This window comes from Phoenix dactylifera, chromosome 1 (assembly GCF_051530095.1).
Source record: "Phoenix dactylifera cultivar Ajwa chromosome 1, Ajwa_hap1_PhDact_Kaust_v1.1, whole genome shotgun sequence".
NCBI classification, from domain to species: domain Eukaryota; kingdom Viridiplantae; phylum Streptophyta; class Magnoliopsida; order Arecales; family Arecaceae; genus Phoenix; species Phoenix dactylifera.
This window is the reverse complement of record NC_143190.1, coordinates 12,147,152-12,164,214: the sequence shown is the minus strand read 5'-3', so window position 1 is coordinate 12,164,214 and position 17,063 is coordinate 12,147,152. Positions and strand designations below refer to the sequence as shown.

The following is a 17,063-nucleotide window of genomic DNA, read 5'->3' as shown; positions in this document are numbered from 1 at the left end:
GTCGAGATCGCGAACCTCCCACGTTGCAGTGGTGAAACGGTCGATGTAGTCTTTAAGGGACTCTCCTTCCTTTTGCTTGATATTGAGGAGAGAATCTGATGTTTGCCGCTGGCGTCGGCTGGCAGCGAAGTTGGCAGCGAACTGCCTGCCGAGCTGCTCAAAGGAGGACACAGTGCTCGGCTTCAGATCGAAGAACCAAAGCCGAGCCGCTCCTCGGAGGGTTGCAGGGAAGGCTTATCAGAGCACGGCCTCCGAGGACCCTTGCAATGCCATAAGGGCCCGATAGCTCTCCAAGTGGTCAAGAAGGTCGGTGGTCCCGTTGTAGGGCTCTATCTGAGGCATTTTGAACCTCAGTGGGACCGGCTCATCTTCGATCTGGCGAGAGAAAGGTGACTTGGTGGTGAACTCAAAGTCATCTTCACGCCTTGCTTTCTGGCTGTGGAGCGCCTCGATCTGCCGCTCGAGTTTTTCGACCTTTCTGCCGAGCTCGGGTGGGACTCCTGTTGTAGCTCGGCATGGGGCAGGCCCCACCTCAGATGGGTGCTCCCGGGCTCAAGGCGTCAGGCTTCGGCGCGAGCTCGCGGGATAATGGATGCGCGACAAGCCCTTCCGGATCAAGGGTCGAGCTCGGTAGGAGCTTTGGTGGTGGCGACGCTCTACAGAAAAATGACGTTGCGAGCGGCGTCCTGAGGACTCATGGTTGTGAGGAGGGAGTAGAGGCTGGTCTTCTACTTGCTGTAAGCCTCGAACGGCCACAGTGAGTGCTTGTACTTGTTGAACAAGCAGGTTGAACTCCTCTGGTTGGACTTGAGGGACTTGATCTGCCGGAGGCCTTAGTGGCGAGTTCTGGACTGAGTGTCCAGGACTTGGTGCGGGACGCCGGGAGGCGTTGGAGGCCCCTTTACTCCTTAGCTTCATGGTCACGACTCGGGCCCTCCTTCTAGCGCCAACTGTTGCTGGAAATTGGACCCGGGGGCAGCCGTCGGCTGAGGAGGAGGAGCTCCGGCGCGAGAATGGCGGGTAGCGGTCCGTCGGCGGGCGGCGTCCTCCAGGAGACCTGCAAAATGCCGGTGGCCGGGGTTTCCGGCGCCGGCCCTCCGATGCTTAAGTCAGAGGGTGGCTTAATTTTGGAGAAGGAGAGGGACTGTATGTAGAAGTCCGAAAACCTCCCCTGGGGGGAAGAAGCTTCCCTTTTTATAAGGAGAGTGGCAGGGTTACCTGTGATGTGACTGGGCGAATTAATAGGTTACCGTCATGATTGGACGTGGGCATGTGAAGTAATGAGTTGTCGTGGATGGCCCGTTCCCATCATGGGAGGAGATGGCGCGTAACCAGAGCTTGCTTGTGACGCGTAGTGCAGTACATTCTTGTGAATGATGAGGCGTTGACAGTCGTAGCAGGTTATGGTTCCTGATTGATATGTCGTGGCGTGGCCGGCAAGTAAAGCATGGTGCGGTGAGGCTGCTGCAGGGCATGGCCGCAGCATATAGACGACGAGGTCGGCTTTCTAAGGTCAGCTCGGCCTTCTGTGCTCGGCCTTCTGAGCTCGGCAGCCATCTGTGTTCAGTCTTCTGTGCTCAGCCTTCCGGTCTCGGCCTTCTGAGCTCGACAGCCTTCTATGCTCGGCAGCCTTCTGGTCTCGGCCTGCTGTGCTCGGCTGCTGTGCTCGGCCTTCTGAGCTCGGCAGCCTTCTGTGCTCGACCTTCGGAGCTTGGCAGCCTTCGGAGCTCAGCCTTCTATGCTCGGTCTTCTGGTCTCGGCCTTCTGAGCTCGGCAGCCTTTTGGTCTCGACCTGCTGTGCTCGGCCTTCTGTGCTCGGCTTGCTGTGCTCGGCCTTCGGAGCTCGGTAGCCTTCTGAGCTGGGCAGTCTTCGGAGCTCGGCCTTCTGAGCTCGGCAGCCTTCGGAGCTCGTCCTTCTGTGCCCGGCCTATGAGCTCGACTTGCTGTCGGATTTGGGTGTTTTAATTGTATTTGTGGGGTGGTCCATTTTTCCCCCCAACATATATATACCGAAGAGAAAGAGAAAGTATTAATTGGGGGGTTGAGAGGGTGAATTAATGTAGAATTGTAAAAAGACATAAATACCTATAAGTGTTATAAAAAGTAAGGATATTTTTTGTCTACGGAAAAATGGATAGATTGATAACCTACCATAACAGAGAGTAGATTATCAATCTCTCTCTCTCTATATATATATGTGGAAGAAATAAAGAGCTTGTGATAGAATTTTCAAGAGTCAAATGACAGAATTTTTTTTGTATATATATTTTTTCTAAATATGCAAAATTATATAAATATTTTTATAAAATTACTATTTGCTTGTATATCCATATAAATATTTTTTATTAATATTTACCCATTGAGGATATTTTAGTTATTTTAAATTTGAAAATATTAATTTTTTAACAGCATTAGATGGTGTGAGTATATATGCAAAAAATAGGATAAAAAAGGGATAAAATAGCAAAATAAGTGTTTGGTGAAAGTATACATGCAAATATCAATTTTAGGAGGATATTCATACAAAATTTGATATTTAGGAGGATATTTATGCTTCTTTTTTTTTTTCCGTCAAAAAAATCTTTAAACTATTTTCCAAACGGTTTATTTCACGGAGTAGACCTTTCTTAAATCATGAGAACTAAAAACGAGCCAAATGTGCTTTGAGATTCGATTTTTCGGCTCCTGCCCCGACGGGACCAAATATTCTTAACGCGAGTGCTAAATACTTGACCGCTATTGTACCACTTTACATTTACGGCAAAACCTAAAACTCTAAGGACACGCGAACAGCACGTGACATATCTCCCCGATTTCGTTTCCCGCCCGATCTCTCTCCCTCTTCTTATTATTTCTTGGGGGCAAGCAAGCTACGAGGCGAGCGAAGGGGAAACAAGGGAAAGAGGAGAAGAGAGAAGAGGGAACGATCGATCGATTGGGGTTGGGAGGGAAGAGAGGACGATCGATCGATCGAAGAGGAGGGGTTGGGAATGGGGATCCAGGGGCTTCTCCCCCAGCTTAAGTCGATCATGGCGCCCATCAACGTGGAGGAGCTCCGAGGGCAGACCGTGGCGGTGGACACCTATTCTTGGCTCCACAAGGGCGCCCTCTCCTGCAGCGTCCAGCTCTGCAAGGGCTTGCCTACCTGCAAGTACTGTATCCATTCTTCCATCCCTTTCCTCCGGTTCTTGTTTCATTTCTTGCGAGAAAGTTTCGTGATTCTTTTTCAATTCATGCACCAATACGAGATAAAGAAGGGTATTTGTGTTCTTTTCGCAATCTTTTCCCTTTTTTGATTCTGGGTTTCTGTTCTTGATTCATTTTCCCTCAATCTTTGCCTCATTTGGCCGCGAGTTTTTGTTTCAATTTTCCTTTTCCAATTTTTTTAATGCATTGAGGTTTTTGTTAAACAAATCTCAAACGAAAAGAAAGAACAAAAGGTGGAATTTATAAGTTGGGTCAATGTTATTTCCTCATTTCTGCTACGAGTTTTTAATCTTTTCGCGTTCTTCTATGTTTTTACGAACCCATCTGAAGGAAGGAGGGAAAGGGATTTTTGATCGTCTAAAGAGAGTTTGACACAGGTCTGCCTTTCTTTCTTAAAGTTGGGACGAATTCGTTTGGAATATTTGTTCTCTTTCTCTATGATTTTCTTTTGAACAAACCCGTATGGAAAAGAAAAGGAAGAAATTTGTGGTCGTGGAAAGATGATTTCACATTCCGTCTTTTTCTTGGGTATAACTTGTCGGTTCCTTTTCCCCGTCTTATCATACTTTTGCTGAGAAAAATTTCCGTTTTAAAATAAACAAGACAAGGAACGAATATGCACCCTCCCCCCTTACTGAAAGAGGAAAAATAATGCAGTAATCACAGAAGAGATAATGCAACATGCATCTGTTTTTCTCCCCCTTTCCTTGGGTCTAATTCTTAAATTTTTCCTTTTCCCCCTAGTGCCTGCTTATATAGATATTAAGACAAACCTGCACAAAAGGAAGATGAATAAGAAAAGGGAGGGAACTCGTAATAGTGCAAAGATTATCTGATCTTATAATTGTACACTACTTCCTTGCCACTTGTTGTTAAATGAAATAACGAGCAAGATATCAAAACTTATCTTATACCTGCTCACCTCATAAACATGCTCATGTGGACTATAAAAATGCTCATGCTACAAATTTTCTCGGTTGATGATTATTGTTATTTTGTGAATGATGAAAAATGAACAAGAAGCCCTTGAAAACAGGGAATGGAAATTTGTATTCCAATTATGTTAATTTCATGCATGCGAATATGTTCACATGTTTGGACTTGCAAGTTTACGATGGATAATTTATACTCTTCTGGCCTTTTTTGTAAATTCACACTATCCATTTCCCTGATTGTCAATAGTGTGCATGACGATAAAGTATAAGAAGCCCTGAGAACATGGAATGGAGTTTCTAACTCAACTAGTTAGTTTCGCGATCTCCTTGTCACTTTGATGTCTCTGTTTGCCCTAAAAAACCAAACAGTTGCATTTGTTGTACGAAAAGATAACAATGGCTTTAAACCTTGTTATAAAGTGTCAATTTCTGCCATTACAGCATCTCACTTATTTAGATAAATAGTTGCCAATTATCACTGCTCCATAGTAGCAAATATGTCCTTTTTTCTTTCCATTCAAAATTCTATTTAGAGTTCCTTTTATATTGTTTGCAATAATCATCAATAAGCTTATGTTTTTTTTTTATTTTCTATTTTCAATGCCACAAACATTCCTTTTTGACCTCATCTTTCAGTAATTCTGTTTTTCATATTCACCATATGTAAGCCAGCAAGTCTGTAGCAAAGGCTTCAATAGTTAGGATTTAAGTCTTTCATACTTTTTTGTTTTCATAGTGGTGCTTCTCAAAGTTTAATTTTGTCATTCATGCCTAGTCTTTAATAGAGTAATTTGAAATATACATGCTTCCTCGAAGGTTGAAACACAGAAACTCATTGGTATCATCTTTGTATATCTACTTTATTGACTATTTGGGAAACAGATTTGTATATCAACCTATAATGACTATTTTTCATATTTCATTTATACAATATTAAATGAAATTAACTATGATCTTGAATTTCCAGGCATATTGATTATTGCATGCATAGAGTAAATATGTTACGGCATCATGGTGTCAAACCTATTCTTGTATTTGATGGAGGGCTTCTGCCAATGAAGAGTGACCAGGAAATGAAGCGGGCAAGGTACTAGTCAAAATTAGTTATGTGGTTCTGGTTTTACAAGAACCAAAAAAAGAACTTTAGAAGATACATTTGTAACACCATATTTTCATTTTGATTGCATGCATTGAAGTATAATAATAGAGGCCACTGTCTTGCTGTGAAAATGTTGCTACATTTTAACAGTCTATTAGGTACAAAAAGAAAAGGTGCAACTTATAATTTTTTTTAAGGGCATTAACTCTGACACTCCTGATAGTAAATCATGTTCGTGCTTTATCAGTTGTCGGGGAAAAAAAATCCTAACTCATGCTATAAACTCTTATTATAATGCAGGGCAAGGAAAGAAAATCTTGAGCGTGCAATGGAACATGAGGCAACTGGCAATTCTTCTGCCGCCTATGAATGTTACCAAAAGGCTGTTGATATTTCACCTTCTATCGCTTTTGAATTAATACAGGTAGTATAAAATAATATTCCATAATCTTGAAGATACAACTATTTGAACTGTTCACTTTCAATATGGAAATCACATTTCTTGCCATTCTAAAACTAACCATTTTATGCTTTTTCATAATTGATTCTCTGTCTGTATCTTCATTCACAAATAATTGCAATATATACAGTAAATTACGAATGCTCTATTGCAGGTCTTGAAGCAGGAAAAAGTTGATTATATTGTGGCACCTTATGAGGCTGATGCTCAAATGACATTCCTGTCCATGAACAAGCTTGTTGATGCAGTCATTACTGAGGACTCAGACTTAATTCCATTTGGCTGTTCCAGAGTAAGTATTTGTTAGATGACCTGGTTGTCTGCTTTATGATGTGCTATGGCACCTTTCCCTGCTTCCCCCTTCTTTCTCTTTATGTGCTCCTTTCTATAGTAATCTGTTTGTTTTGTTATCATTGCCTTGTTTTATGAGATGCTAATTCTCAAGATACTTCTTCTAGATTATCTTCAAAATGGACAAATTTGGGCAGGGAGTCGAGTTTCAGAGTTCAAAGTTAGGCCAGAATAAGGAGCTGGACTTTACTGGATTTACTAAACAGATGTTACTTGAGATGTGCATTTTTAGTGGATGCGACTACCTACAGTCATTGCCTGGTATGGGTGTCAAACGGGCTCATGCACTTGTCCAGAAGCTAAAAAGCTATGAGAAGGTAGAGGAAAAATTTCTATGCACATGTTTCAATGTTTGTTATTGACAACAAATAAATAATATACCTAAAAGAGTAACTTAGCATTGAATTGCTGATGCACTCATAAGAGTGAAATATTTCTATCAATGCATTCTTTATTGTTATGTGAACTCTAATATGCTATGATAATTATGTAATGCTGACTGGTCACATAAACCTAGAACATGAAGGGATGCACCAACACTCAAATGCATGTGCTCATGGCAGGGGGTTTGGCATGTGTGGCTGTGTGCTGATGCTGAGTGCACTTATGTGTGAGGGAGTGGATTTCATTTTTGTTCATGTCTTCATTCCCCATTTTGTCATAATTGCTCTCTTAGTTGAATTTATGATTTTATCTTCATTGTCCATTTCCAATAAATACTCTCAGTTGTAGGATAGTGTTAGTCCAATTTGAAAGAACCAAGCTGTAATAGTTTTCATGTCTGTACCATTACTTTTAGTTTTTTCCAATAGGACAGCTGTTCAGAACCAAAACACAATTATGTCTACTTTCTGTCATCACTGCTAGCTTTTCCCATTGCATGGCTGTTTTTTCTATGCTAGGTTATAATTTTATGTGTTTAATTAGTTCGCTGCTATATGAAGAGCAAGAAAAGAATAAGGAGATTCTCAGCGTACTAATGACAGAAGCCAAATCCAAGTTGCCCAATTGATAGTGGTATGGGAAGGTGAAGTGGTGCTTTGGAAAATGTTGAGATGTGAGAATACTGGGGAAGAAATTTTGTATGATAATTTAATATCATAGTAACTTAGTTTGTGAATTCATTCTTTTCCAACATTGCAAGAGCCTGCATTCTCAAATTCCCTTGTATCACCATGTGTATGCTTTTGTTTATTTCCATCCCTCCCTGAGTCTTATGTGATCATTAAAGCTGGTTGAGCTGGTGCACTTGTTGATTGGTGTTGTGCTGACTAAACATTACAGTTGAGGACTAATATATCTGAAAGTGAATGAAGCAAAATAATTCTGAGCTGACAGCACTTCGAAAGGCCTTACTTAATATCTAGATTCAAGGTGTTGACCAATAAATGTGACGTGGCATATGGGAAAACAATGATTACTTGCATTTTAACCTAAAAAGTGAAGATTAGTCATCTTTCTCATCCCTCTAACTTGGGTATTTCACTATCTAGTTATGGACCTCTTGAATGTGATATTTGGACTGAAATGGTAGACTATCTGAAGTTTGTATGACATGTTAAAAATGGCAGTGGTTATGTCTGATCTGCAGTGGAGAACTGAGGACAAAAATATACGTCATTTATCCCCGTTGGTTGTAACAGTTCTTCCATATTGAAGCTACACCTTTAATTTCTAACTTCAGTGCATTCAAATGAATGATGTGTTTGATGGATTATTTATTTCAGGTAATTAAGCACTTACGGTACAGTGCTGTCTCTGTCCCACCTCTTTATGAAGAAACTTTCAAGAAAGCGATATGGGCTTTTCAGCATCAGAGAGTTTATGATCCTGTAAAAGAAGACATTGTGCATCTATCAAATGTTTCTCATGGCCTTGGCGAAGACTTGGATTTTTTGGGCCCATATCCTTGATATCAAGTTTAATTAATTCTTTATAGATGTATTACTTTCATGTACGTCCTTTTCATTGTGATAACATCTTTTCTTAACTTGTCATACATGGTTACCACAAAATGTAGCTAAAGGCATAGCTCAAGGAGATCTTGATCCCTTAACAAAGATGCCATTCCAGGTATAATTGAATCGGTTTGATTTTTTTATGATGGATTACACATGTATTTTAGTGCTTATTATGAACTTCTGCTTCATAAAGTCAGTATCTTTCATCCATTACTCGGTTCAGACATTCAATATATGTCATCATCTAACTTTTTTGATGGCAGGTCGTGTGCATGCATGTGCACAGACATGTGTACACACTGACAACCATCTTCCCTTGCCAAGGGAAGTATCATCCACTTCATGGTCTAATTCTTTATATGGAACATCTTTGACCTATTTTTGTCATATATCAATACCATTCCTTTATATGGTTGTTTTTTCCTGTTTTCTTATAAAAGTTTGTGATAAAAATACCACTCTTTTTAGCATGCTAATAATTTAACATGCTATTAATAAAAATGGCTATGGAATGTAAGGTATTCCACTTATATCATAATTTCTTGATGAGCCATCTGCTTTGTGCAAGTTTATTGGTGATGGACTTACTTTTTATTCTTGTTTATATTGTATGCTGTGCCTGGTGATAGTTTGTCATATTGAGCTCCATGAGCGAATTGGCTTGTTTAATTTGAGTAGTTATCCTATGTGAACAGTCTTCGTAAGAAATTCACTCCTTTGAACTTACTCATGCCTTAATGAAGGGAGAATTTAGAATGGTACAGATGCAGGGGTGATGTGGAAAGGGTAGATAACTGACCTTAGGTGCTCATCTAGATTTCAGTGTTTGCCATTTAGATAGGATTATTGTGAATTTGTAAGCTTTTGCTTGCTAGGTACATCGCCATTTTTGATTTTCTTTTCATCCCTTGATAGCTTATCATCATAAAATAATTCACTAGGAGCAGTAACCTAACCAATCAATTAGATTCTGAGACTCTGAGCCTTTGAAGTGGTGCTAACATTACCGTCACTTGTTCTATCCTATGCTTGTTTTCTAAACCATGATATCTTGTGCTCCAACATCACCAACGATGGACCCAAGCTTGGATGAAAAAAGATGGAGGCCACATTAGGTTGACAGCTAGTGACAAAAAATATTTCAAACCATGGTCTGCCGTACCGATCGGTACAGGTTGGTACGGGCCGGTACGTACCGGTACTGAATGGAACCGGTACGGTACAGCTATATTTTTCGGTTCCGACTATTCGCAACCCGTATCGGTCGGTACTGGCCCGTACCGACCGGCTCGTACCGACCTCAATTTTTTTTTGGTTTTTGGCCCAAACCAGCCAAACTGGTATAGTACCGGTTCGGTTCTGTATGGTACCGGTACCGTGCCGGTATCGGTGCTTACTGGTACGTCGATATGGTCGGTACAGCGGACCTTGTTTCAAACTATGAAATAAATCCAAAATTCAACATTTGTGAATCCTAGGGTGCCCCTTTATTTTAGATGATGCTGCATACTAGCCTAATAGTGGTGGAAGCAGGCCAACATTGTCTAGGTTGTCTCTTGTAATAACATTGGAGGCAAGGTCTGTGGAACCGTCCTGAATCACCTGGTTTGGGACGGCCCAGGCCATACCGGTGGTGGACTGGGACGGATCCGGCATTGAAACTGAGACGCCATCGCCGGAGGGAGAGAAGGAGAAGAGAAAAGAGGAAAAGAGAGAGTGTGAGAGAGAGCGGGGGGAGAGGGAGAGGGAGGGGAAGGAAGGAGGGCCTCTCTTTTCCTCTCTTGTTCTCCCTCTCCCTCATCTCTTCTACTGTGTCAGTACAGGCCCGGCCAGGCACGACGCGGGCCCATACCGACTCGTTCTATTGGGCAACCGGTACAGTGCCCGGTACCTATTCTGCTGACGTTGATTGGAGGTAGCCCTAAAAGAAATTCTTGGCCTATGAGTATAAGGTTGGCCTAGACAGTTGGGATAAGGCGAGCTCTTTACGGTGTTCTGTGCTGTCTTTTTCTCTTTTACTCATTTATTTTTTGTTAAGTTCTATCCTTTGCGGATATAAGGATGGAATCTTGGGGATACGTAAAAGATTTTGCACTCACCATATATTGAAGTATGCTAGAAATGTTGCTGTTATATTGGTAATATCATTGCATACTAAGAGGAAGAAATGAGACTCTACAGGTTATTCTGGAAAACCAGCTTTTCAAATTATTCTATGGAGAATAATTTGTTAAGGTAAACTATTCTTGATGGATTTGATGATTTGGCTAGCTAGTTCTGAAATACAGATATATCGTTCTTCAATTGACAATGTATAAGGAACATGCGAACCATGCTTGTGCAAGTGGTCTTCAAGACCAGATAGTCATTTCAACTTTATTTTGTTTTTAAGATGTCTTTCTTAGGCTTGCTGGCAGCACAAGCACTATACAATTCTGGTAGCCCACTCAACGACAAAGGCCATTCTCTGAATGCTTGTGATATTCTGGTCTTTCGTTTTTCGTTGCTAATCATGCTATCCTGTCCTTAAATAGGCCATAAGAAATTTTGACAAATCAAGTTATGCAACTTATCCTGGAATTTTCGTTGATCAGATAGTTTTTAAGATTTTATGCTGAATTTGTGCGGTTTTCATACTCTTCTGTGATTTGGTACTTTATTTTACTATTTGTGTATAAACATAAATAATGCTTGCCATCCCATATCTTTTTGGGTCACCAGTGTCTATTTGAGGGTCAAACTGTTCAATACTACAATGCTCATCAAGTCACAAGTACTGTCCACAAGGGTCATCACTGATGATGATGCTGATTGACTTCTGATACATGCTGGTAGAAAATTTTCTCTGACCAAGACATTTGCAATATGTAGCTGGTAGTGAGCATTTACAAATGTTATTTCAATTTATTCATGGCTTCAGCTCTTTCAGGACTTGAACTTATTGGATTATGACAAGGAGATTAGATCTTGTACAATATTCCTAATGAAATGTACTGGATTTATGGGTTCCCTACCAGAATAATAGGCTAATAGCATATCATCATGATTGATCAGAAATGAAAACTTCTGGTATGCAGTATTTAGCAATGTTTAGGAATCTAGCCATGGTCTCAAAGTAAATTATTTTGATGAATAGGAGTTAGAATTTGTTGGCCTGTATCTTCTGAATTCACATAGCTGTCCTATTAGTCCATAAATTCTTCTGCTGTGCATTCATTTTCATTTTCCTTACTTCATGTAGTTTTGTATGTATTTTTTTGATCTTGTTCCTCTCATAAATTGCTTCTCTATATTGTCATGATTACCAGCCACTATTATGCTATACATATTTGGATGATTCATAAGCTTTAGGGACTGTTTTCTACATCTATCCCCTGATTCTGCTATATACGATTTTATTTACAGGGGAAGGTAACATGCGGTAGCTTGATGCTTGATGGGAAATACTCAATGAAAGAATCTGCTCCTGCAAATGGAAGGAAAAAGCTAGATTTGCCTGTGCAGAAGAATGTGTTGACCAATTACTTCTGTATCCATTAAATAACTTTTACTTTTAACCATGTTCATGTGTATTATAATCTAGTGACCTGAAACTCCTTGAGTCAACATGGAAAAAGTTGATTTACATTAATAGTTGATCCTTATCATATAAATCTACCAGCTGGGTAACCATGCTGCTAGTTCTTTTATAGCCATGATGATTATAAATTTATGAGCTTTGTTTGCAAACTCCTAGAACTGTCATATGAAGATCACCGGTTATACTTTTAGGTTCCTTATCTTATTTCTGTCTTTTTCATAGAACTCTATTTTTATTTTTTTATTATTTATTTTTGCTTTGGTGATGTGACCACTCACTAGTTTGTCATCTGTTTGGTTACTCTTCTGAACTTCAAATGTCAAACTCTTAAGTCTTATTCTATGCATAAGTGACATCATAATGATGTAATTAGTAATTTTAGTATCGATATTTCCCCAACTAAATTTTCTTCTAAGCCTTTTTTATAATTTTGAATGTTTAACTGATTGCCAGTTACAAAATCTAATAGTGTCAGATCAACAACCAATAGTTTGATGCCTGTTACTCATGATATACAAGTATGATAACTAAGCAATTGATTTGTTTAGCTGTATGTTTAGCTAGAACAGCTTTTACAGTTCTTCTCTTTTAAAAAGCTGCTACCTGTTGACCTGTTGTTCATCTGTAACATTAAGTTTTTGTATAACTGACGTTGCTACTTTATGCTACTCAATCTGCAAGGATTTATTAACAACTGTTTGTCACATTTGGTTTCTTTATTATTGCCTTTTCATTTTTATAAATGCATGATTATTTGAATTCAGAATAGTGTTGATAAAATTGTTCATCATGTCTACAACAGTGCATCGCTATACCTGAGAAACATCACTAAACTGATTGAGTTTGAAGCTTCATTTTACTTCCCACAACAGCTCTTTCATAGATTACTGTTTGTTGCATAAACACATTAATTTATGCTTGTATATGCTTGGTTCACATAATGACATTCTTTAACATTGAAAGGTCTAGCATCACTGGAAGCAAAGCGGAAATTCAGGGCCCCAATGGTCATGACAAAGCAATTGGTGACGACGGAATCATCTTCTCCAAGCTCTGAAAATCATGATTCTGATTCACCTATTTCAGCTGAAGAGACAGTTACTTATGCCATAAACCAAACAGAAAGCTCTTTGCCTAATTCTGAAAACTTTGGCTGTAGACTTCCTTCCGAGGATTCTGTCAGTGATGCTAGCAATTCAGTATACATCCTTTCATGTTCATAGTTAGATAGTTAAAAGGATCTGAATCAAGTTATTTTTCTTTGTCATATCAGATGGAAGTCAACTTTTCCAGTAAAAGTGAGAAGCTTATGGGGTTACCTTTAAATGGTAAGTTTGAATATTTCTCATTTACCATTATTTCTAGGTATTAACTTGAACTTATTTTGTTTGTTTAAATGACACGTGTGCCAGGTGATTTTTTCAGTTTACAACATCCTTCACTAATGGAGCCAAAGCATGAAGCACTAAAATCATTTTTAGCATCACAAAAGGAACAAAGATGTGACTCTGCAATGGATGCTGTTGAAAACAATATGAAATCTGTTAACAGAAAAATCATAGTAAGAAGTAAGTATTTCAGGAATAAGTTATTGGATGCCAATGATTGCAAAAGTCAAAATGAGGAGCCCTGCATAAATAAGGAAAATGCCTGTGAGATCCCTGAAGACTGTCCTGTTTCCAAGACAACCTCACCTGGCAAGAAAAGAAAGTTAATCGATGTCCCTAATGTGCACAGAGTATGTTTCTCAATTTTCTTATTTTGTTGGGGTTAATGATTCATGGTTTTTCACCAAATTATGCTCCTGCACACTCTTTAATGCAACATATCCATTCAGGGACCTCTGCCATTGAAGCATGCACGAGGAGCTAGTAGTGGTATGCAATGGTTTTAATGACGAATAAATTAAATCATTCTTTTATTTGATTCTTCTAAATTATTATTTGTTAATTCTTGACCAAATTTATTTGTACCTGTCTTCATTGGTTATAATATGCTTTTGTTAAACAACAAAGTAGTCTTGCCATCGTCTTTAACCAATTGGCTTTTGATGTCTTCTAAATATTTGTTTCAGAAATATATGGCTTAACTATTTTTTTTGGTGCACTTATACTTGACTGATGTCAGCATCTTTCCCAGATCTTACCCATGCTCATAGATTCTTGTTCCTTAATTATTTGAAGGTGTCTTATTGCAATACTTTGATCCTCCCCCTCAAACTTATCAAGTAACTTAACCTTTTGTTTCATGAAAAAAGAGTGATATAGGAGGAGATCAAGGAGTCAGCACTTTTCATAATGCTCAAAACCGGGAACAACTTGACAAACACATGCATGAATGCTCTTGTAGTGATCAATGATGTGGTATTAGCTTATTTATTAATCATGCTTATGGATTTATGCATGTTACAGACAGGTATACCTAATGCATCTTCATTCACTACATCAAGGAACTTATATTTGACTGATGTCAACGATACGCCTAGATCTTATCCATGCTCATAGATTCTTATTCTTAAGTTATTTTGAAGGTATATTATTGCAATACTTTCATGCTCCTCCTCAAACTTATCAAGTTATTTAACCTTTTGTTTCATGACATAAGAGTGATGTGGGAGGAGAGCAAGGAGTCGGTACCTTTCATAATGCTCAAAACAGGGAACAACTTGACATCGCATGCATGAATGTTCTTGTAGTGATCAATGACATTGTATTAGCTTATTTACTAATCATGCTTTTGGATTTATGCATGTTAGAGACATGTATACCTAATACATCTTCATTCACTACATCAAGGAACTTATATTTGCTTGATGTCAACAACATGCCTAGATCTTACCCATGCTCATATATTCTTATTCCTAAATTATTTCGAAGGTATTATTATTGCGATACTTTGATGCTCCCCCTCAAACTTATCAAGTAACTTAACCTTTTGGTTCATGAAATAAGAGTGATGTAGGAGGAGAGCAAGGAGTCAGTACTTTTCATAATGCTGAAAACAGGAAATAGCTTGATAAACACGTGAATGGATGTTCTTGTAGTGATCAATGATGTTGTATTAGCTTATTTATTAATCATGCTTATGGACTTATGCATGTTAGAGACATATATACTAATACATCTTCATTAACTTCAAATGGAGAGACAAGTGCCCATTGCAAGTGTACATGTACGGCATTTGCCCCCCAACACAAGATTCTCACAATAATTCCAGTTTTGATTATATATTCTCTACATCTGACCAAGAGGGCATGGATGCCTGCAAGTGTTGGCGTGCGCAAGTGTCTCAAAGAGTTCTTGTCTACTCAATGAATTAATAACTACATTTATCTTTTTTTTTAGTAAAAAAGGACTGGAAAGCCCTCCATAATTTATTAAAGAGAGAAAAGAAGGATTGCAAGAGAGGATAGATGAATCCCAACAATCAGATTTTGGAGTCTCATACACTCAACTGTAGACTCCCAACATGACCTCGTAAAGCGTTGAATTTTCCCTGCTGTCCAGAATTACCCGAGTTATTCTACTCCTTGAACAATGGTAGGGTGGATCTAAGGACACCAGAAAAAGACTTCTTCTTCCCTGTAGGAAGATCCTTGCATTCTGCTCCTTAACACACAACTGACGGCCATCACTAGCTGAGCCCACACTCATAGAGTTCTGGTGAATACACGCTTTCCTTCTCCATTACCAACCACAGAGAATAAACAGTAAGTCTACCAGATAAACCAAAGCCAATTCTCAACAGCTGCCAGGACTTTTGACAAATGAGCAGTTATAGAAGAACTACTGCATTTGTCTTGGATACTAAATTATCTGTTGGGCTCAAAACTATGTAGGACCCCATATGTCTTGCCTACAGATTTGATTAATGGATCTCAATCTTTAAGACTACCTTATAATCATTTTCTTGCATAATATAAGCTATTCAGATGCAACATATTGTCAAAGTAGTTTGCATTTCATTTTTGTACATAATCTTCAATATTTCTATCTTTTTTATTATATATGTTATAAACCTTTATCTTTTTGTGGCTGCGTTCCTCCTGTCCTAGTTCTCAAAAAAAGAAAGAGTTTATATGCTGTTGTTTGATAAAAGACATTGTTGTTGATAGATGTGCTCCTATCTTGCAGGTTGTCATGTGGCTAATTTAAACAATAAAGATGCAAATATTAAGGCTGATGGAAATTTTGGATGTGACGTTTCCCATTTGAACAATTATACTGATATAGCAGAAAAATCAATGGAAAAATTTGTGTCACTTATATCTTCCTTCAGATACACTTCATCGGGTTCTCGTGCAAGTGGCCTCCGTGCTCCTCTAAAAGATGTGCAGAATACATGCCCAGTAAGGTATAAATTTTATGATCTTTGTTTTTGGTTATTCTTAGATAGTTTATAAGCTATCCAACACATGACACAGTTCTTTTTTGTTGAAGGACGGCTGTTGCACCCATTGATATCGGCAAATTTGCATATAAACCGAGAAAATAACCGTCTGAGACCTCTTGCAGTCCCAGGATGTGATGATTGCCTTAAGCTGAGCTATGCATTTCGGAGTTCACATGTTGTAAGTAATAGCCAGTGTTCATGTTCATTTATCCATTGCGTGGAAGTAGGCTTTGTATGGCCTCTTCTTATCGATTTTGTTGTGGTGCACAGATGTAAGTAGAAAACTATTCAGGATTTAAAAATTAATTATGGAAATAACATATTAAGGACTTGTACTCCAAAAAAATTTCATCGCGTGTATTCAGATTCTGATTACTGGCTTTTCTGAGTTTTTGTTTCTTGAAAGGCTTGCATGACTCCTTTAACTATAGTCAGGTCTCCTGATTCAAGGCATCAGAGCTTATCAAACTTTTTTTTTTTTTTTCCGCTTTGAAGACTGCACTGCTAATATGCTAACTCAATTTGGGCAGTAATCTTGAAGGGGCATAGCCAGTCTGGTTATGGAACTGTGCTGTTCCTATTACGATGGTTTTTCAAAATTAGATAAGGAAATTTCAGGAGTGTTTCTATTCTCTCTACCCACAAGTATGGGGATAGTAACAAGGAGGCTGACTGGCTAGCAGGCCATGCAATCTCCTTAGCTTACAGCTTCTTCTAGTCTGGCGATTACTCTAGGAAGCTGAAGGACTTGCTGTTTGCCAATTATGTTGTTGTTTCTTATGTCAGGAAAGCCTGGGTTTCCTATTGTTTCAATTCACGAGGGCTTGTCAAAGGGGAAAAAAGAAGAAAATTAAGACCTGGTCCGTTATACAAGAAAAAGGGTTTAGGCTTTGCAGGATACTACCTTGTATTACCATATCTAAAATCTCTCAAGCGTTGCCAAGCGTACTATTCTTCAAAGACTTGACTGCAGCATTTTTTTTTCCTCCTGGAGAAAAGGGGAGGGGTAATCCACCCAAATTATCCTTCAAAGGCTTACATACTTATAAAGCAACTTTATCCATCTCATCAACTAACA

The 17,063-nt window shown here is 38.9% G+C and overlaps 1 protein-coding gene across 1 annotated transcript; it reads left to right on the top strand.

The window, feature by feature from the left end:
- The first annotated feature begins 2,897 nt into the window (after positions 1–2,897).
- LOC103710190 (5'-3' exonuclease family protein) lies at positions 2,898–16,331 on the top strand. Its single transcript, XM_088720912.2, has 14 exons — positions 2,898–3,151; positions 5,110–5,229; positions 5,542–5,665; positions 5,856–5,993; positions 6,160–6,369; positions 7,780–7,957; positions 8,055–8,125; positions 11,419–11,542; positions 12,557–12,771; positions 12,867–12,921; positions 13,006–13,331; positions 13,431–13,470; positions 15,727–15,946; positions 16,033–16,331. The coding sequence occupies exons 1-14, from the start codon at positions 2,991–2,993 to the stop codon at positions 16,085–16,087; spliced, it is 2,037 nt and encodes a 678-aa protein (XP_088577038.2). The 5' UTR covers positions 2,898–2,990; the 3' UTR covers positions 16,088–16,331.
- The last annotated feature ends 732 nt before the right edge of the window (positions 16,332–17,063 follow it).

What these genes read in the sequence shown, in the direction of transcription:
- LOC103710190 (XM_088720912.2), top strand. Translation starts at nt 2,991, where the DNA reads ATGGGGATCCAGGGGCTTCTCCCCCAGCTTAAGTCGATCATGGCGCCC. An exon ending in AAGGGCTTGCCTACCTGCAA is followed by an intron (nt 3,152 to 5,109) that starts GTACTGTATCCA and finishes TTGAATTTCCAG; the next exon opens with GCATATTGATTATTGCATGC. An exon ending in CAGAATACATGCCCAGTAAG is followed by an intron (nt 15,947 to 16,032) that starts GTATAAATTTTA and finishes TTTTTGTTGAAG; the next exon opens with GACGGCTGTTGCACCCATTG.